Source organism: Neopsephotus bourkii, unplaced genomic scaffold (genome assembly GCF_033783945.1).
Source record: "Neopsephotus bourkii isolate Nb327-2 ecotype Australia unplaced genomic scaffold, CSIRO-AGI_Nbou_v1 NB_114, whole genome shotgun sequence".
Lineage (NCBI taxonomy): Eukaryota > Metazoa > Chordata > Aves > Psittaciformes > Psittacidae > Neopsephotus > Neopsephotus bourkii.
Window position 1 is genome coordinate 1545945 of NW_026900631.1, and position 21556 is coordinate 1567500.

Sequence of the window (21556 nt, forward strand, 5' to 3'; positions counted from 1 at the left end):
GATGCACTGGACACAACAGATTTGAAAAGTTTTGAAGCAGGTCAACTGCAGGGATATTATACTTCCCTTGAGGATGAAAACTGAGGGTGAGGACAGCATTTTTATAGGTATGTTTTTAGTTTGTAAAAACATTGCCTAAAACCATCTTTGAAACCTTAGTAGCAAAGTACAGATTTCATTAGCAGTCTGCAAGAATAAAACTGTGACTTCAGCACTTCTGAATTATTCTTAACATATGAACCATTTTCTGGGGAATCCAAACCTTTGATCAACTCTATGTGAAATACCTGTGACAGAAAGAAAACATTTAATGAGCCAGAGATGTCAGCTATAAGCATTCAAGGCATTTTATACCCTATATAATGCATATAAACTGATACAGTTTAACAGGTATTTTATCATTCTATAAATATCCTAAATTATTCTTTTTAATAGTTAACTTTTTTTCATTTGTTTCAAAGCATGAAAGAGAAACTCCTCTTCGCATGTTCATTTAATCAAAACAAATTGGGAACAAAGCAACAGGACTGCATAGAGACTGTACATTTCAAACAAATGAAACACTTCTGTATTTTTTAATCAAATTTTGTTGAGGTGGATTTGAGTTGGGTTTGTGCCTTTTATGATTTGTTGTTCTTTTTATATTCTCCTGTCTTGACTGTTGTGCTTAAGGACCTGACCCCGCGTCATCAATATAAGCAGAAATCACTGACTGGAGAAAACCTGCTCATTGGTCAACACCTTTGGAAGATTATTTCAGACATCTTGATTGCTGGTCTATTTTTAGGTGTCTTACAGTGCCTTGGTGTTTAGAAAATGCTGAGTTCTGGTTGTGAACTGCACAGCCATTATGTGACTGGAAGTAGACTTCCCACATATCTGTTTGCATTGGTAAATCTTGCTCTTTAGTCCTGGAGCTTTGCAAAGCCATCCATCAGCAGGCTAAGAAACTCCAACCATTGGTACAATAGTGATAAAATAATTCTACTTCAGTCATTCAAAGCTTATGTAGACCAAATTCTACTTTTTGCTATTATCAGTACACTTTAATTGAGAAATAACAGGATGTTTCCCTTCTGCAATTATATAAGTGTCCTGGACCAAAAAGACGTTAAAACTTCCAAATTAACTTAGGTACTCAACCAGCAGACAGGCTGAATCCAGCTGCTTTAAATGTGGTTTCATTCCTTTACAGTCTCTGGGCTTATCTGTAATACCTTATGCTTCCATTTTGTGAGGTTTCTTGCAAAACATATTAGCCTCAGTAAGAAATCTTCAATTCCCACAGAGAATTACATTTCAAAATGATGCTCCGTGCTAGTAAGTAATATTTTTCCTGGGCTTCCACATATGGCAATATTTATCTTCAAAGTTTTCCTCTTTGGCTTGTAGGCTGGTTTGCAAACCAGATGGTCTTGTGTGGCCTAATTGTAAGATGATTTGTTGTGTGATTCAGTAGCATTGTTTATTTGTACAGTGGTTTGATGGAATTTGTAAACTGCATAATATTGTTTTACTGTGTTTTCTTTTATGAAAGAGCCACATCTTGCTCTGGCATTTGTGGCGGCAATTATAATTAAACATAGTTCTCAAGATACTTTGATCTCTGTTTGCTTGCTGCGTTAAACTGGGAACATAAAAACACAATATTTCTTATTTAAGTAGGGAACCAGTGCTGGATTTGAAGGCTGAGTGAATACACAAAATTTTCTCTTGGAAAAGAAAACAACCCAGAGATACAATTATCAAACAAATCAAATAAATAGTATGTCAATTGAACAGTGGAAATTAGATGGCTTTTCAGCACTGTCAACTTTATGATTTACTTGGGGCTAATGTTTTTGTCCTGCTCCTAATAAGCCTCTTTCATACAGTTTCTGCTGAGATGCCTTTGTTTTTTTTTGAAACAAGAGTAGTTTTGCCCTACTTCATCAATGCATATAGTTACTTGTATTGATATGAGGATTCCTTAGCTGTGAATACATTTAGGCTGCCGACTCTGTAAACAGATCTAAATTCTTTCTGTCATTCCCACTCTGTTTCCATCATGAAAGGTGCCTTCAGTGGTCTGTGTTACCCCTTGTGGAGGGGTAACTGTGACAGTGACCCCAGGAAAAACTTTGGAGAATATGGCTCCAAGTTTAGGAGATTGGGAGTCTTCTGTCAGTTTGAGGAACCCAGTTTCAAGCCAACCCACTTCACTCAAAGTCACATGCATGTCTCCTTGCTATTAATGGTCAATACAGCAAACTGATGGACAGAGTTCAATGCCGTACTGTTTCAAGAGATACCTATATCAGATACAAGAAAATCAGCACCATTCACTCATGGCATTGATACAGCCAAACCTCAGAAGACAAGCTGCAGAAGAAAGAGATACAAGAAAATGTTTTGTCCTGATTTAGCCCCTGGAAGTAGGTCCCTTAAAGCAAATAAATAAATTTTGGTATGGATTAGGAATTATTTTAGTACAAAGATTCTGAGTATACAACTTCTGTTAAGTGATTTACAACAACTTGGGAATAAAACAGAAGAATCAGAGTCTTCTAAACAAATTCTGTAATTATCCCAGCAGGAAATGTGCAATGATGAATTATACAGGAAGAGTCTGATCGACCTTTATTTTTTTTACTTCGACATTTGCTCCTTTTCTTCCCTTTATACAATCACATTCTGTGACAGATTACTCTTGAAAAGATTTCAAAGAAATAGATCAAGATTCAGAGATAGACACATACCACCAAGTAACCCAAGATCGTGATGAAGCTGAAATTAGAATGATGAAGCTGTTCTCATACAGAGCCTGGCCAGCCTAGGGATGCATCTTTGAGGGTTTTGTGTCTTGACAGAGATAGTCACTTCTAATGCATTTTCCTAAGCAGGTCTCTGGCATAAAATCCTCTCACTGTTTCTGGGGATGCAGCTTACAGTTCTTGTTCTTCGTGGTCATTTTTATTCTGCTAAATGAGGTTCCTTCATGCTTAGATTTTCTCTTAGGTGAGGCAGTGGCTGAACATCAAGACATGTCTGAACCCAGCTTGTCTTCAGCTGAGATCTTAAAGAGCCATCACGGCTTTATTCCCTTGTCAGGTTGTCACTACTTAACAGGAATAAAAGCTTAAATGGAGCTGAGAAGTGCAGCTAAACACTCCTCTGCCTTTCCTTCCCATTAGCTGGTGGAGAGTGTTAAGGTGTTTTGCACACTTATCACAGACAGAAGGGGAACCGGTTGTTTCTGGACAGGCTTGCCATCAGGACACTTCCACAGTTCATGTTACACAGTTCATGTTACAGTTCATGACCAGTTCATGCTACAAATACATTTATTGATTTAAAAAAATAATAATCCTGGAGAGAACACTGTCAAAGCTGAAAATGGTTCAGACGTTTAGATATTTCTTTTTCCTCAGACTCTTTTTTCTTCTCAACAAGAACCTGAAAACCTGACATTTTCATTCTTGTTTCTTAAGCATCAAAGAAACAAGAACATGACTGTTTCACTTGCGAGGCTTTTTTACTGTATGTCAGAGGCCTGGGGGGGGAGGCCATTCTTCTGAAAAGAGCATGTTCTTCACTGAAAATGTGCAAAGAGCACAACTTCACTCTGTTTCGTGCTCTGTTTCAGTTATTCTGCAGACTCAAGTAGATGTCACCACGTTAATTCAATACAGCTCATGGTCTCAAGCATTTCTTTCTAGTCAGGAACACAGGAAACTTGCTTTCATGTTTGAAATGAAAGCTGATATAATAATCTGACTGTATGACCCTGACAACCTAGAGTGCCAATGACCGAATTCTGCTCTCAAGCTGAGCTATGAGTGCGCAGCATTTCTGATTGGGGAGGATAAGGCAAATATACTTACCTGTTCTCTCAGAAGTCAAAGGTATTGCAACAAAGGCTGATAAAACTTGCTGATAAATTTCTCTCTGGGCTGAATTCCAGCATCAGACGTTCAGCCTGAAAACTATTTGCAAAAGCTATAAGCAACTGAAAAGGGTAGTTTCCTCTAGCTCTAGATATATAATGCACCCATGTAATAAACAGCACAAGAATTGAATCCAGCATTAAAGAATGCTATTTTCAATACTGTTGGACGAGATAAAAATTACAGCAACACCTTGTGAAATACACTACTTTTAAGTGTTAAGATCAATTTCCTTCTCCAGACAATCATCATATTCTTCATTTTTCTAGATTTAAAATATAAACTCACATGTGTGATACAGATGCTTTCATGTAGGCTACTGTGGCAATCAACTTTGAAACACTTTACAAACACACGGGCTTTGTGTGGAGCCACCAGTAAAATGGCAAGCTGAGCCTGACTGCTCTTAGCAAAATGACTCTAAAGCCTGGTTTACGTCCTCTGTTGAAGTAGTTGTGCTGGAAGTAAGGCAGCTGGGAATAAGACCACTCAGTTCAACTCAGTTGCCTCCAAAAGCAATTTCCTGCATCCAGCAACACAAGTTGCAAAACCAACCTGCTATGGCTGGAGTAACCCAGAAGCGGAAGTTTCTGAAATTTCCTTTTTCCCTCCTGCAAGTCATACAGTAAGACTGCTAAGAATATAACTACTGAAGCTGTCCAGAAACTGCAAAGATACTTAGCAAATAGAGGGAGAGGTTTACAAATACAGAAAAAAAAAAAAACCACCTTGCTTTTTTGGCCTGCAGTCCAATGCAAATTTTAAAGAGGTCTTTAAATTTATATGCACCTCTTAAATCTTTGCATCCACAGAAATGGATCAAGCATGAATCAATTCTTTCCTTTCTTGCTATGTGCATTCTTGTTTGCAGGTGTGTAAATGGGTTTTCCATATATGCAACCTGTGACATATAGTTTTGCATATACATACCCACTGGCTTCTGAGGACAGACATCCCCCGGCATGGGAGAGAATCACTGACACATCCTACACTGCTTATAAGGGGGAAAAAGGTCTCATCAGTGAGGTATTGTTTGAATAAGTCCATGAGGGTCTTGTGGAGACCAAGACACAATACTTTTGCATTATTTACATGATAGCCAGCTGTTGAGAGTGTGTTTGAGGTTCTGCTTTGTGCCCAGCGTGCAGAGCACCTGCAATATTACAGCACTGCTTTAAGGGATGTGGCACTAGAGGAACCTGGGGGTCTAATGCTTGAGATCTCCTCCTCAGTCCTTGGGACACTCACTGAGATTTCAGCTACTTGATAGACACCATCTGTTATCACAAAGCAGCAGAGCAACTTTTAACACTAAAGCATGAGATAGAGGCCAGAAGAACAGTTAGAGGGGTTTTGCTACAGGAAATGTTAATTAAGGTCGTGTTAACAGCTATCCTGACTGATACTGATCTCAGAATGTATCAGCAACTTTCAGTTATTCCTAGGTAAATTCCTCCCTCCCTAAAGAAGCCGCTATTCCAAGACAAAGGATGAGGAATGGAAACAGCCCCATGGAAGCACAGCCAAGACCAAAGCAAAAAGTACAAGAAACAGTTGTTTTCCTGTGGCTTTATGTAGGGCCTATACTTACCCTGACATAAACCTTCTGTTGTGTTCATCTTTCCTGCTTCACTTTCTGTGACCCAACTTTGTATACATCGATTGGCTCTCTTTGAGACACAGGATCTGCAGTTATTCACCTCCTGTGTTATCCATCATAGCTGAATATCAGTGGGAAAAAAAAATATTCAGCTCATATTCTTATTTACAGTCTTTTGGGTTTTTTGTAATGGAGTGTTTCATAGAAGAAGAAACAACATATTTCTGAGTTTCTCCAAATCCAGCTTTTCCTCCCAGATGTTAACTAATTGATCCAGACCACCTCTTTGAGAACAGGTTACACACTGCAGAGGAATGCATAACTTGCTATGAACTGCTGCATATTTTGTCCTGTGTATTTACATTTTTCCAAAGGGGGAAAAAAGCAGTTTTTTCCAGATAAAGATATTTTCTGCTTTTGATGGATGAAATTAGTCTGCACATCCTTGGAGACTGCCAAGAATTTTACACTAGCAACTGGAATGAAGCCACCAATTAGTTAAATAGGTTCCATCAGATGGCAAAAAACCCATCACATAGTCCCATAATGGTGTTCTTTTAATCGCTGAGGAACGTGACCTAAGGAGTGGTGACCGTTACTGGTTCTCTGGGAACCACTGTGACTGTAGGGACACTTTGACTGTCTCTGACTGCCATTGCTATGAATGCCAATTACATTTATACAACTTTGTACAAGACCATTCTGTGAGACTTGCATCTGGCATGCTCAGAGCTATTGAAGTGCAAGAACTTTTGGCATGTTAAGCTCAGAGCCTTACACACCCCAGCAGTGAATCTGAAGATTAAAGTTTGGTTACGAACCAGTTGCAGGGATTGGACCCAGCTGAACCCTATACAAGTGTTTCAGGTTTGAACGCTACATCAGAGCCCCAGACACTTGATTTTCAACTTGGTAAAACGTGTAGTCACATGTTAACATTTTGGTTTGATCCCTCCCTAGTTAGCTGGACCAAATAGTTTGTAAGAACTCCTTTCAGTCATGGTGTACATCACCGAACAAAAAGTGAAGTACATGTACTTCATGTACACTTTGCATATACTATCATCAGGTCCCATTTGCCATTTGTATCTTCCTTTTTCCCTTTCTTGTGGCAAATGTTTTTGCTGTGAGTTGCATGGATTTTTTAACTGGGACCTGCCTACAATACGTGCAAACAGTGCCAAGACTCAGAGATCAGTGACCACTGACCCTTCTTCCATTCATGCCATCATCCTGGTTTGGCAATATTACACCACATTCAAAGGAAATATTTGTTCTTTGGACCACCATATGTTTTAAGAAAGGTTTATACCCCAGGGATTCTGTATTAGATTCCAGCAGGTTACTTCATTAAATGAGCATATCAAATTTGATTGGGAGTTCTCATCAGCTTTCTGTTCCATTTAATTTTATTTTTATACAGATGAAGAAATTACTGTTACACCCATACCCACTGACAAGCCAACTACATTACTTCACATCCACTTTATAACCACATATAATTACATAACCTCTTGGTTTATTTTCTTCCAGAACTCATGGCTCCTCATAGAATCTGTTCCGTCTGATCTAAGAGGCAGAATTTGGCCTAAAAAAGGGGTTTCAAGACATTTACATGGTTTGGGCTTTTTCCTATATATTCCACATTTATTAACCACAATTCGATTCAAACAGAGTAGCAAGGGCTTCACTGATACAAGTCTGGAGAGGCTGTGTTAGCAAAAGGAAAGGGCGAGCCCAGCATCAAAATATTCTGCATAAATCTCATTATTGTGGGAGAGCTTCCATCTTTTCAGCCCCATGCTATAAAACCTCTCTTAGCACACTGTGTTCCCTCCACTTTTTTCCTCTTTAGTTACAAGGCACCACAATCACTTTCCCATGTAGAATTTCCAATCAGCATTCCTTCTCAAACCCTCCTGGTCTTCAGGAAATTTCAGAAATTAAGCAGAAATTAGTCAGTCCTGCAAAGTATTCTCACCTCACTGCATAAGGGCTACCTGGGATAAGAATGGGGATGGCATATTACATCCAAGCCAAAGCACATGTCTGGGTATACAAAATAGATAGGATGAAAACTGGTATCTGGCAATTGTTATAGGACCACGGTTTTATGCTAGTATAACCTCACTGAAATCAATTAAGGCAGGTTACTGCAAGGCTGGAGTGTATCTTATCTGTATTCATCACAGATAAGATTGTTTTTAATGCTTATCACAATTTGCATCCTTAAAGCAAATTCACAGGCCATGCAGTCCATTTGTTATAATTTATCACAATAACACTAAACAATCTGGCACAAACATACTCTTTCATTTATGCCAAGAAATGGTATGCACCCCTTAGAATCCAGAGAAGGCACCAGAAAGTGCAGATGTTCACCCCTTTTCATCATCAGTCCCTGATCTGGAAGCATTTTCATGTATAATTTTATTAACTTTTAAAGTAATGATTCAATCCTGCAGACCTTCCTGCCATCAGTTTTGCTTGTTTAAGTGACCTGAGATGCAGAAAGTCTGATAAGGAAAAGCTGCAATACCAGGTTGCTCCAAGCCCTGCATAGCCTGGCCTTGAACACTGCCAGGGATGAGGTAACCACAGCTTCTCTGAGCAACCTGTGCCAGTGTTTCACTGTCTTCATAGTGAAGAATTTCTTCCTTATGTCTGATCTGAATCTACCCAGTCGGGTTAAAGCCATTTCCCCTTGTCCTGTCACTATATGCCCTTGTACAAAGTCCCTCTCCAGATTTCCGGTAGGCCCCCTTTAGGTATTGGAAGGCTGCTATTAAGGTCACGAAACATACGACCTTCTCACTTCCCAAAGCACTACAGACATGAGGACGAAGATCCTCTACCAGAGAGGAAAGACCCCCCAGACTGGTGCCTACAGCACCAGGGCCATGCCAGCATGCTTCTGGTGAGAGATCAGGCACACTAGGGCAGTGGGGTAGCATCACTCCTGCCCAGGGCAATAACCAGTCCTGCACACACATGGGACAGTGGAGGCTGCTCAGATCAGTCAAGCAGAAGCCACTTCTTGTCTATAGACCAACACATATACTGCAGTGGCTGAGGGGGAAGCAATCCTCAGAGCAGATGTGATTCACACTCACCCTGGATGACTGTTCTTCATCTCAGCCTGTGCTGAACCATGCCAAGGTCGCACACACTAAAATCACACACTTAATCAGGCTTTGCAGGGATTAAGCTGAGCCAGAGCTGTGGAATCGCCTATGCCAGAACACTACCATATGAAAGCAACACAAGCATGTAATTGAAATAATTTATTTACCACTAGAGCACCACAAAAACAGACATACAATGTGTTAAAATACAGAGTAATCGATCACCAAAGTACAACACAGCTGTCCTTTAAGTTCCTTGTTTTTTTTTCTCCTTTAAACCATGCCAACCATACAATTGTATTCATGCTAAACACATAAAAAAGGCTGTCCTACCCCACCCAGCTAAGTGCTAAGATTCCCTCTCAGCCCTAGCCAACCCCTTGGATCCCATCTTTCCAGGTACTGAACACTTCCCACCAGTTCTTAGGGACTTTGCTTAGACAGTGGTAATTCTTCATGGTAAAGCCCCTACCACAAAGCCCTGTTGTAGATCCATCTCAATACCATCCAAGGGGAGTAACATCAGACCTGAGTGGTGCTTAGGACTCATATTAACCAACTCTGTAGAGGGGAGTTTCACCCATGAGTTCTGCACATTGTAGGATCAGGCCTAACATCCTTGGCAATTAAAAGGGAAATAACATGCCTAATGAACAAAAAATCAAACAAAAAGTAGGAGCCTTATAACAGAGTATTTCAAATACCATCAGTGCATTTTGAGGAAAAAAAAAGAAGTAAAAATAAAAAGTATTTGCTCTTGGGGTAATGACTTGGAGAAATAAAAGTTTTATACTTAAATTTAGAGCAAAACTCTAAACCCAAACCGAAATTTCCAGCTGCGTCCAGCGCATAGTGAGTATAGTTGGACAACTACACTATCTCCTATTCCACTTTTTCAAGCTTCAAAACTTGTTTTGAGCTGCATTCCCACCACAGGGAATTGCAAAAACGTCTTTATGTTCTGTAAAACGTGTTCATCCTTGTCTCCTTTCCTGTCCAACAAAAATACAGTTCTCGTACTGAACCTGATAAAACTAATTTTGCTGCCGTATCCAGCAAAATCCAGAGTATTTCCTACCCTGAGGAGTTTCACTGAGTTCAGTGCATCTTCTCACTGGAGTAAGTTTGGCTCAAGCAAGTGTTAGCAGGACAGATTTTTTCACTTGTTCATCTCAACTCACTAAATAAATCAGAAGTCTAACATACCTCCTCCTCTGCGCTGAGTCAACGGGTGGGATTAGATCATCTGTGGGGCTATGTTTCCATCTAAGCCATAAGCACAGGCTCTCCTGAAGTCCCGAGGAGCCGCGTGTATGCAAGCTACTGCAGTCCTTCAGCTTTGCATCAGCGTTCTGCTGAAGCCAAAGAACACTGCACTTCTCAAAACTGGAGCTGACAACACCAAGCTCAGGAACGTCCTCCTGACACCGCTCGGGTCAATGACAGAAAAAGTCCTTCTCATCCAAGTAGTATGTTTCTAACATGGTTTTCCAGCTCTGCTGTGCAAAAACCATTTGTCATGTGAAATGAACTGGATGTGCCTTTTTCAAGACGTTTTGTGCTAATTTAGGTTGGAGCTTTTTTTAAATGAACTTTAAACATGGAACTTTTCACTTCTTTGTTGTATTTTTTTTTTTTTTTACTCCTTCTATAATATTTAAACCTGTGTAACAACCAAATCCTGGGAACCCCAAGTTCCTTTTTTATTATTTTTTAAAAGAAGCTTTAATGTGAACTCGATTGAAAAAAGCAAAAATTGGCAAACTTGCAAAAATCACGGGTCTGATCCCGCAAATCCTCACACACACCCCAGTAGCCTATAGGGGCCTGCCGTGCCAAGTTAAAGGCAAATCTCTGTTCCCTGCAGCAGAAGCAGGATCAGTCTCACAGACTAACTGCAGGGACAAGTCCCTGCTGTGTGCAAGGCCAAGGACACAGCCTCTGACCACAAACTGATCCCACTCGCAGCATAGCTGCGCCAAGACGCTTCCTACCAGCCTTCTGCACAGTGGTGAATGTCATTCCCTGCAAGGTTTCACCTCGCTTCCGCCAGGCTGGGAAATCTCTTCTTGCAACATCTCGCTCCCTGCCCATCTGTTTGAATGTCTATAGCCGAAATGAAATAAGGTGGTCAAGGAATCCAAACCGCATTGTGATTCCAAGTGTTATAAATGGGAACAACTGAGGAAGGAGGGGAAGGGGGGGAGAGGGGAGAAATTGCTTTAATCCATCCTTTTTATAAAACAGAAAAACAAATGGAGTCAGGTAGCTTATGTCATAATGATGAACAATATACAAAGCACATGGATAGCAATTATTATAAAACATGTATTTGTAGTGCAAGTCAAAATACAGGGACTCTACTCATACTGGCCAGCTAGAGGGAAACACATGATTCTGAGTGATCAAAAAGAGCCCCAAATTCAAATTCAAACTCATGAGAGCTGACAGTATTACAGAGTACAAAAATATGGTGAAAATTTACACATTACACATAAAGTACTTATTTTTTTAATAGTTTACAAATAGAGATCTACAGATATGTTTCCAATTAAGCTGGCTTTTACTACCCACCTATTGTAATACTCTAGGTATGGTTACATATACCAAAAGAACAAAAAAATCCCATAGCATAGCTATACAGCAACATATTAAGGTCTGAAGATTAGACCAGTACATGTTAAATATTTCACTGGTTTACTAAACTGACATTTTAAACCATTTACAGTAAAAAAAAAAAATCTTATAGACTTGTTTTTGAGACTGAAACAGAGTGTCTTTATTAGTAAATTATTCAGTATTCAAAACAAGGGTTCGAGACCTTACAAGAAGCCTCTCTAGGCAGCTGGCATGGAAAATAAGGTATTTTAAAGGCAGAGTTTCTCAATAATGTAATAATTGATTTCTATTTTAATGGAACTAAACTAACCATTACTTTTCTGATTTGTTTGAGCTCATGTTCCTTTAGGCTTTAATATGCATTTCTGGCAGTTTATTTGGTCTCCACTTTGTCCTCATTGGCTGGTTTTCTTTTTTTCCAATGGTGATACTGAAATGTTCATTTGATAGTTTTTACACACAAATAAATAATGCACTGTTAACTCTACAACTAAGAGGAATGGGTAGGATGCCTATTGCGTAACAATACAGAGAGATCAAGTAAGGCACGGGACAGATACAGCAACTCCACTTCATGGGATTTTCCTGTTTTTTTTCCTTTCACATAGTAACACTAACAAATTTCTTCCAGTGTTTATTTTTTGAAGGTTTCTTTTTTTTTTCTTTAACTTTGCTTCTTGTCTATCTCACACTATGTGTAGGTGAAATGTAGGATAAAGGCCTTCAATGTTTTGCTTCAGATGCCAGTTTAAAAACAAAAACAAAACAAACTTTCAAACAGTTCAGTCTAGTACCACTTTTTTTCTTCTTTTTTTGTTTTTTCTTTTTAACACTGATGAGCCTGGGTTTTCACTTGTCTTTCTTTCCTTCTCGCTCCCTCTTTCTTTTTTTCCTTGGTTATAATACACACACTTCACACTGTTTCAGGGGTATTCTTTAGCTGCACTTGCAAGACTTTACGATCATGTTGGACAACTGCTCGATTTTGGGTGTTTTGCCAATGTAGTAGAGGATGGTGAGGGGTTCCAAATCCTGGGACACACAGCATGGAGAGGCAGAAGCTTCTGGATTTATGGTGTTATATAAGCTGAGTACCTAGGAGAAAGGAAAACAGATTTAAGACAGCTACCTCATGCCTTCCCGCCACTGAGGAGCAAATTCCTTTCTGCATCGCTTCCTCCCCCAGTGCCTGAGAGAAATCCCAGTGGAAGCAGTATGAAGATTCCTGGATTTTAACATATTTTATGATTCTTCTGTTCAGTCTGATGTCACGACCTCCCTGAGTTTCCTAAGGTTTTATCCATAGTCTTAAACCTCATGCCTGGAGCCTGCCTCGAAAGCATAGCCCTTTGAATAAACACACACTATATTGATATGGAAAGAAGAAACTGAATGGTTTTAATCTGTGTCTTCAGACTGTCATTTGCTGTTACAGGATTTTGGCTCTAGAAGTGCAGCAAGGGGAAAAAGAGCCCCTCAGAGCAGAAGTTCTGCTCTTCCTTTCTGACTTCATTTAATGCCACCCTGCAAGCACCAGGACTCAAGCTGCAGTTACTCCTGTTGAGATCCAGCTGTGGTGAAGTTAGCAGCGCTGGTGCTTTATGTCACGTTGGATTCATATACATGGTTCTCTGCAAGGGAACTATGTAGGGCTACCCACTGATGATGCATAGGTATTTCTGAGGATGCCATTAATGTGTTTGCCAAACACCAAGTGACCTTTTCCTAGAACTTCAACACAACATTTGCAGCTTAGAGAGACAGAAGATCTGTTCAGGACAGCAACACTAACTACTTTATTAAGCAACTTCTGACTCCTTGGGCAACTATCCAAACCACATATTTGTGACCATGACAGTTATTCTTCCTCTTTCCTTTAAAAACAAGTGCTGCTCCAAAATGTGTACACTACTACTCCACACCAGCACGGAAACATACTCACTTAATTTATACCTCTGCCTGCTGACATTGCTAATAGTACAATGCCACAGCCAGTGACAGCTATAAAGGATATTTATACCTGAGTGTGTAAGCTCAGGATGAACATGCTATCATAGCTTTATAGCACAAAGGGAAAACAAACTGTCCCTTGGACATGAAGAGTTCCCCTGCTGGCTGACTTTCATCTGGTATTTTAAGGGAGGCTTGAAAAAGGAAGACATCATTCTTAATGTGGACCTGAGGGTGAAATTCTTGTTTTATGACAATTGTGGTGCATATGTCTGCCGCTTGCATTTACTGTCTAGACATCCTTATTGACAGTTGACAGAAAAAAGCACTTCTCAGCAGAGTACTACTCATCCTAAGGTAGTTGGCTAAAATACCACATCTAATCCCTAAAATAAGAAGTCCCATCTCAGATGACTATGACAGCATCCCAGATACAAAGTTCCTCCTTTGCATATAGGTTTTCGAAGTACAAAAATGAATACGTATTTTGGAGTAAAAGAAGTACTTCTATCAGCATTTTTATGAAATTCAATGAAAGGTTATAGTAGGTGGTAACCAGGTAGTGTGACTCAGCCCTCTTGTTACTCTAATAATGCTTCCCTCGGTGTCTTTGCTGATCAAACTTATTGTGCCATCTTCCACTCATTCTCTATCATGAAAGGTCCCTTCTCAGGCAGCCTCCTAAAGCTACAGCAACCTCACGCTCCCCAGAAGCATCCAATCCATCTACATGTTGTATCAATGAATACATTAAGAACATAAAAACTCAAGGCCAATACATTCCTACTGCTTCAACGATAGCTCGAGGTCATCTGAAGACACTCTAAAAGGCCACATTTCATCATTCTTAGTTGCTGACGCAATAAATGCAAGCTTTGGGCACTGGTGTTGATGTCAGTCCTAGAAACATAGTTCACCCTGCAGTTATAAAATAGAAGATAAAATATAGAAAAAATATTACTTACTCTGCTGTGCTGAGTATCTGAACTCCATAAATATGGGCAGGCTCCTGCACAGAAATTAGCATGATATCCTTTAGGTTCATGAATCCATTTCCAGCCAAGATCCCTCTTGAAGTCAATATAAAGTGGACGCAGACAGCAATTATCCTGCACGTTCCTGGGAAATAAAACACAGACAAACACATCAGTCATAACAAAGATGACACAGGGAATAAAGATAATCCACTTGCTTGCTCCCTGAATGATGCTTTGCAGGCAGGCAGGTCTGAGTCCCAGGAACTCACAAACAAATCACAAAAACAGTAGCTTATGTAACCGAAATCAAATGCTTAGACATGGCAGGACTTGTTTATACAGACATAGCTAATGGTTTCCCTGGAGGACTAGTGTTTTTCTCCAGGTCCTACTGAGTGGCCTCTTAGGTGAGCAGAACAGAGGCGATAATTTGGCTGTCATTATGGGGCTGATGAGTCTGGGAATCATCCCAGATAAAACTCAGCTTCTGCTTTCTAAGGCCACAACCTTCCCCATCTGCCACTGTCTCTGTGAGACTGGAGACTGTTGGGCAGATACCTGCTAAACATAGACCCCATGGGTCCACAAATGAGGATGCAAGCTCTGTATACATGCCAACCATAAAGAAACATTATAAGCAACAGCATTACACCTCACAGAGTGGTACTACTGAGTAAGTATATGGAATATAGTTGCATAGTTACCTAAAACAATAGGCAGCATCTAGAGCACGCTTCTTCCGCCGACTGGGCTGTTGCGACTCAAGTCTGTAGGAGGGTAATAACATTAGCAGAAGATGTGGGGTCTTCCCACTGTATTTTTTCCTATTGGACTTTAAAGCTTTCACATCACCACTGGAATATGTGTAGTCATCAATACCTTCAAAAAATACATTTTGGTGATAAACATTGTGTTGCTTTTTCTTCACAAATTAAATAAACCATCTCTTAAAAAAAAAAAAAAGTCTCTCAGAAATGCTGGCATCAGCATGTTCACTGGGCAAGTGGAGGTAAAATTCAACCCAAGATCCCTAAAATATTCACAGTTCTCATGTTATCTGTTGTTCAGCCCTCCCACATTTGGTTAGCCATTTAATGGCCTTTCAGCACATTTACCAGAACTGTTGAAATGAGTAACAGAAGATCATTTCAATCATTGCATCTGCATTGCTTAGTTTCAAATGGCCCAAAGCAATGACGCTTGTGCAACTTCACTTAGGGCAGTATTCCCATCTTTTAACAGCTATGTACCCTTGAAAATCTTGTGACACCATTAAAGCTGCTCTGGATACTTCACCTGCATTTCCCATTGCTCAATTGTTTCCCATCAGTTTTCTCAATCTCACTTATCTTGTAAATTCTCTATCTCCCATTGCCAGTTTATATAAATGTCCTAATTTTCCCAGAAAATTATTCTAGCCCCTTCGTTTGTATGGGTATGGCAAGAACATTGATCAAAATATTTCTTCTTAAAGTGTCAGTACATGGCCTCACATTTTGTATTTTCTCTTGAAACACTAACTGCTTTACTAGCTTCTTGAACATGGCAACGGCACAGGCAAAAGCTCATAGCTCTCGTTGTTAAGACCCTTTTGAAAATTAATCTCCTAAACCAGATGTTATTTTAAAAGATGCACTTTTGGGTTTGTAACTTTTGCAATTACAGTGACTAAATATAATACTAAAAACTTTTTAAATACACATGATGGCTTTAATCATACATTCATGCATTTACTTAAGAGAAAAATTCCAATACAGTGAAACAATGGTTAGAAAAGCTTAATACTTGATGAACAATATAGCCAAATCATTGGAAAACAAACGAATCAAATCATGATATACTTAATGAGAACTGCATAAACGGAATTTGGGTTCTAATATTGCCATAATTTTATATGGACTGGTGGATGGTTAACTACAGCATGGTCAATTAAATAACATTTCCCTTCTGAAACTGAAACTTTAATGGCTTAAAAACACAAGGGAACTTATGTGAACTAGATATATTTACTCTATATCACCTTGTCTGCTGTCCATAAGAAGCACTTATAACCATAACCCTAATGACACACTGTTTACTTTTTAATGCCCACTCAATCCAATTTTTTTTTACCAAGCTGTCAGCATAAAAATATACTGTGTTTAACTAATATACCAATATATTGCAATAAATTCTACACGCCAATATAGATATATAGAGATAATCAATATTAACTAATGTAGTTTCTGTTGACTTCACATGAAAATCAGACTTCCACTACTGGAAGTAGGAGCACACAGACAGGCGTACCATTGCTTCAACCCCCCAAGGCACTGGCAATAGAACACTGTAGGACATTTATACACATCTAGAACCTACTCTTCAGCTCTTCCCAAAGTGACTGATGCCATTGCTCAGAGTAATTTAAAATATTACTGCTACGATCAGAGAAAAGCCCAAACCAACAAACTCAAGAGCAGCTGGAGATAGTGGGAGAGCTGCAAGTACCCATGCAGGTACTCACAAAAACTGTGACCCTCTATACTCAGTGAGGACAAAGGAAGGTGCTCTAAGCAAAGCAGCCAGCTGCTGCCTTACCTGTACTTTGGAAACTTGCCACACAATGAGTACTATTTAGCACTCAAATTCACTTAATTGTGTTTAACATTTGAATTAAGACTTAAACTCTCACACAGCTGTCTACTGCAAGCAGTTACATGAGTGCTAAACACCATCCTAACTCTTACTTTCCAGCAACAGCCTTCTTCCCTAAGCTTGAACCACTACAGTGCGAGGATGGACAGCAGTCAAAGGGTTTATCTTGAAAACACTCAACAAGTTTTCCCATGACTATCCAACAGCGGATGGTCTACTGTGTAACAGCCTTCCCTACACCCCCCAGTGTATCTGGTGTGCATGCTGCAAACTGCAACACAGACACTTAAGGACATAGAAGCTGCATTGATGGAAGGCGATGGCTTCTTCACGCCACCTGGTTTTAGAATAGTTCAGCTGATAGTTTTACCCTTGTGCCTTCAATACCATTTCCTACCAGCTGAGAATTCAAATTCTCAAATTAACAAGTTTTCAATCAGCTGAATGCCATATGGAAAGGCAGTAATGGATGTTTCCCTCCTCATTAGTAAGTACCACAACATTTTAAAAAGTTTTTTTTCTTTCATTACCTGCAAATCTTGCTTCAAGCTCCTCACTTTTATTTGGGATGATATAATTATTGGAAGGCACAAAGGTGCAGCATGGACAATGTAAGCTAATCTTAAATCCAAGGTTCCTGTCTGCAAAACATAAAAGTAAGTTGCTTTTTTAGACATGGAATGACCCTGAAATACTGATGAGTTAATGGAGGAGCAGTTAGGGCAGGAGTGAAGGCAAAGAGCACTTGTCACCTCTGTGATGAAGCCATTCGTGTACAGCCTCAGTTACATCAAAAGACAACCATTCTCCTTCAGCTCTTGTTTTAACTACTTTGCTGTCGATGTAGCGCTGTCCTGGTGATGACAATTCTTTAGATTTTAGAACCTGCAAGAAACAACAAATATGATGGCCTATGGGTTAACATTTACTTGATTTTTATTAAAATGGACTACCCACATTATAAAATAGCAGAAGAAACTATTACAGCTCAAACCTCTATGGAACAGATGTCCATTCGGGCACATTTTCAGAAAGAATTTTCTTAGGGTGCATGGGAAAAGGTGATATAAGAACACCCTAATGAAATCAGTTTATGCTCCCAAGCAAACACTCCACCACATTCCTTTCTTAGGGAAACCACATAGAAAGACTGACATGGAAACTTGCCCTGCAACACCAGTGGTCAAGAGATCATAGTAAGTGGAACATCAGAAGAGGCTATTTTACCTTCTTCAGTAATACACTGATCAGAGCATAGTATCACATCATAAAGTAAAGCCTGTACAACGTATCTGTACACTGATGATACTGATCACCTGTAGCTAATCTGTATGGCATTGCCTTACTCATGCTCCCAGTCTTCCTTCTGGTTCAGGTACTAGTCATACAGTAAACAGAAGAAAACTTATTGTCCATCCAGGCAACCTGGGGCCATGCAGAGCCAGCCTGGCATGAACTGTGGCCCCACATGGGTTTGTACAACAAGGTGATGCTGCTTTTATCCAAACACTGATGCCAGCTGTATTTGTGTCAAGTTTCAGCCAAGCTTCCTACTGAGCATACACTAAAATAAATATCTGTGCAAAAGGAACCCAAGACACAGCACTGTGAGCCTAGAATTTCATATGCCCACAGTCCTCCCCTATATGAACAATACACCGAGTGCCTTTGCACATACAAACATAGCCTGCTACTATTTACCCTAACTCTAGGACAAAACCAACCAGGCTGCCGGCTGCTAACAGGTTTCTGTTTTCCTAGTTATCATTATGTTGACAGTTTTGTGATGCAGGAGGCTGGAATGCCATGCAACATTAAGTCACCTCCAATCAAGATGCCATATGATAACATCACTTTCTTAACTTCTGGCATGCCAGACGTTCAACTCCATATATTGGTTTGGGTTCTTCCTCTCTTCAGCCATTCAAATCCATCTCCAAACGAGTAACTGACAATGTCTCATTGTTTCCTTCTATTTTCTCAGCCCAGACCAATCTCACATCTAGCAAATGCTGGTGGAATAAAACAATGGTGAAACTGTGTAATACATGTAAAGAAAAGTATTTCAAAAGAGGTGTGAAATTATGTCATCATGATAAAATTAGGCTTTTCATAATTAAGCAGAAAAGCAGACTTGAAAATGCCAGATTTTGTCTAACATGTAAAGTCTCCTTGTTTTTTTCAATGGAGTGCTGGACCTCCCAAAGGCCAACAGTGCAGCTCCCACAATATTTGTCATATGAGAACAACAGCAGCATGGCAAGCTCTCTGACTTCTTTCTGATCAACATAGATAGCAAAAAGAGATGAGAAGATGTTGGTCCAAATCCAAAAAAGTACTAAGTGCCCCTAGTAGGCGATGCCGAGTTCTCCAGTAGAAATTGAGGGCATGCAAACACTGAACACTGGGACTCCTTTTTATGAGGCAACCTTCAAACAAAGTGTTTGAACAACTGTTTACAGAGCGTCTGGCAGCAGCAAGGGGACTACCATTGCTCAGAAGTGCCAGAGGGATGAGAGAATCAGTAATCAATGCTGGGAAAGTCCCACTGAAGTACAAATATAACTCTGCCTTCCCTTTGGTCTTTATCAGGTCAACTCGAGTGCGTCTGAGGATGTAATGCAGCTGTCATTATGCAAAGATGTGTTGGGGCGTGGAGAGGTGTGAGGCAAATGGGACACAATAACTTGGCTTATTTATCTTCCTTTCTGCACAGTCATATCTTTCCAAAGACTCCAGAAACTGCATACCTCAGTTTTGGCAGTGATCTAAGGATCTAAAATCAAATAATGTGACAAAAGCAATCTCCTGATGTTAACTATAACTGGTCAAAGATACGTTCTGAAGACTCAGCTGTGCCTTGGTATCCACAATAAAATGTCTTTATCCCACTCCCATAGCCACCGAAAGACAAAGTCAAGGGCTGGCAGTGTGTACCTTGCACGAAAGGCATTTGTAAAAGTACAAGAAATCACCACTGCACACATCCAGTGGTACAAAGAACATTCATCCTCACTGAAGAACAGAATGACAAGAGAAGTATTTGCAGTTTTCTCAACTGTAGGACACTGTGGGACTGGATGGACACTGTGGATGGGAAGAGCTTGATATTATCCATACTGTGGTATCTATGATACCTGAAAGTAAGGCTTCTCTTCATGTTGTCACACTGCATGTTCAGGAAGAAAATTATGAGGAATAAGCTAAAAAGTCAGAAACTAAGTATGGCAGAATTTCCACAACTGACATCATGGGTTAAAGAGGCACTAGTGTTTCTTATGCAAAAGGCTGTTAAGTGTGATGAATGCCATACATAATGAAATTAGCACTTCTGCTTCAACCTCCTTCTCCTGGGCTAAGTATCTTTATGGTGTTAGGGCAAGGTACTGTCTTAACAACCTGACTGAATGTAAGCAAGAATGATCTAGAGTCATCATTTCTAACATCTTTTTCTGTTATGTTGCTTCACGTGTAGAAAGCTAATGGATGACAAAATCCTATGCTGGATCCTCACAGATTCCTGTTTCCCACAAAACAACCTGATGAAGGACTCTTCACTTTTTTTCCTAGACTGAATTACGTGTTTCTATCCACACTGAAGCAACTGCACTTCTACACTGTGCTAAACAAAGCGTCCTCTTTGTAGGAACCCATCATAAATTTTTACAGCTACAATAGGTCTTCAAGTGAGTATTTTAGAAACTATTACATGAGATAAGCCTTTCTGGGATGTTCTGCCATTTCCCCCTGTTGGTTTGCATCTTTGCCCTTTGCACTACATTTCTGGTCTTACCTTCCCCATCAGCAACATACCTTTTTCTTTGATACACCCTCCAGCGTATATTCCCACTGAAAAAAACTTCTCTTTCAGTATTTCCAATACTTTCTACTAGATTAAATAGTTGCAAAAAAAGAAAAAAACCCACAAAGGAAAGCCTTTTCTGTGCCTTGCAGCTTTCATGCTTGAAAGCTTGTCTACTTCTTCCAACTTCACTAATTGGTCTTAGAAGAGATATTACCTTTATCTATAAACATTGCTTTGCCTTCCTATAAACACTGACTTACCTTTATGCTTAGCCCATTGTAACCACATCAAACACTGTTATCAGAAATGTTGATGAACAACTTGTACCTCCAGGAGCGAAATGAAGCTTAAAAGGTCTTTGTGCAAAAGAGTTTTCAGCACACTAAAAATATTAACTGAAGACAAGGGGGTGGGGGGAACCCAAAACCACAGGGGAGAAGGAAGACCGAGCTAAATTTCCCCTTTAATCCTCTCTCATTTCCTTCTGGCACTTTATCCATACACTCCCCCTTAAAGAGGCAGAAAATGTTTGGTGTATATATGGCTCATGATGTGGATGGCTAGGGCTTTTGGGGTGGGGGGAGTACCAACACCATCTACATGTAGATATGACAGATTCAATCACTTGTGCGAGTAGAAGATAAGAGTTTCCACACACACAGCCTCATCTCACTCACTTCTGAGTGACACATTTAAATACCTCCATGCAAAAGTAGCTGACGATGCACAACTGCATGTGTGAGTGAATGCTCAAGATCAACAAACTCAGAATTGAGGTTGTGTAAACATCTATCTGAACATGGGGACGATCTTCAAGGTATATCCGTTTATTTGGTCTCACTTTCAATACAGTGATAATCCAACATTGCTTTTTCTCATAAAGGATTACACAGGGAACATATGCATATGATCACATGTGG

At 39.8% G+C, this 21556-nt stretch overlaps 1 protein-coding gene across 1 annotated transcript in view; it reads right to left on the reverse strand.

Moving 5' to 3' along the window:
• Positions 1–8797: 8797 nt before the first annotated feature.
• TGFB2 (transforming growth factor beta 2) overlaps positions 8798–21556 on the reverse strand; it is a 65565-nt gene continuing 52806 nt past the window's right edge. The window contains exons 3-7 of the mRNA XM_061365413.1: positions 17584–17716; positions 17362–17472; positions 14902–15076; positions 14186–14339; positions 8798–12365 (exon numbers count right to left, since the gene is read on the reverse strand). Of these exons, the coding sequence (XP_061221397.1) occupies positions 12207–12365; positions 14186–14339; positions 14902–15076; positions 17362–17472; positions 17584–17716 (732 nt within the window). The 3' untranslated portion in view covers positions 8798–12206. The remainder of the gene's footprint in view (positions 12366–14185; positions 14340–14901; positions 15077–17361; positions 17473–17583; positions 17717–21556) is intronic.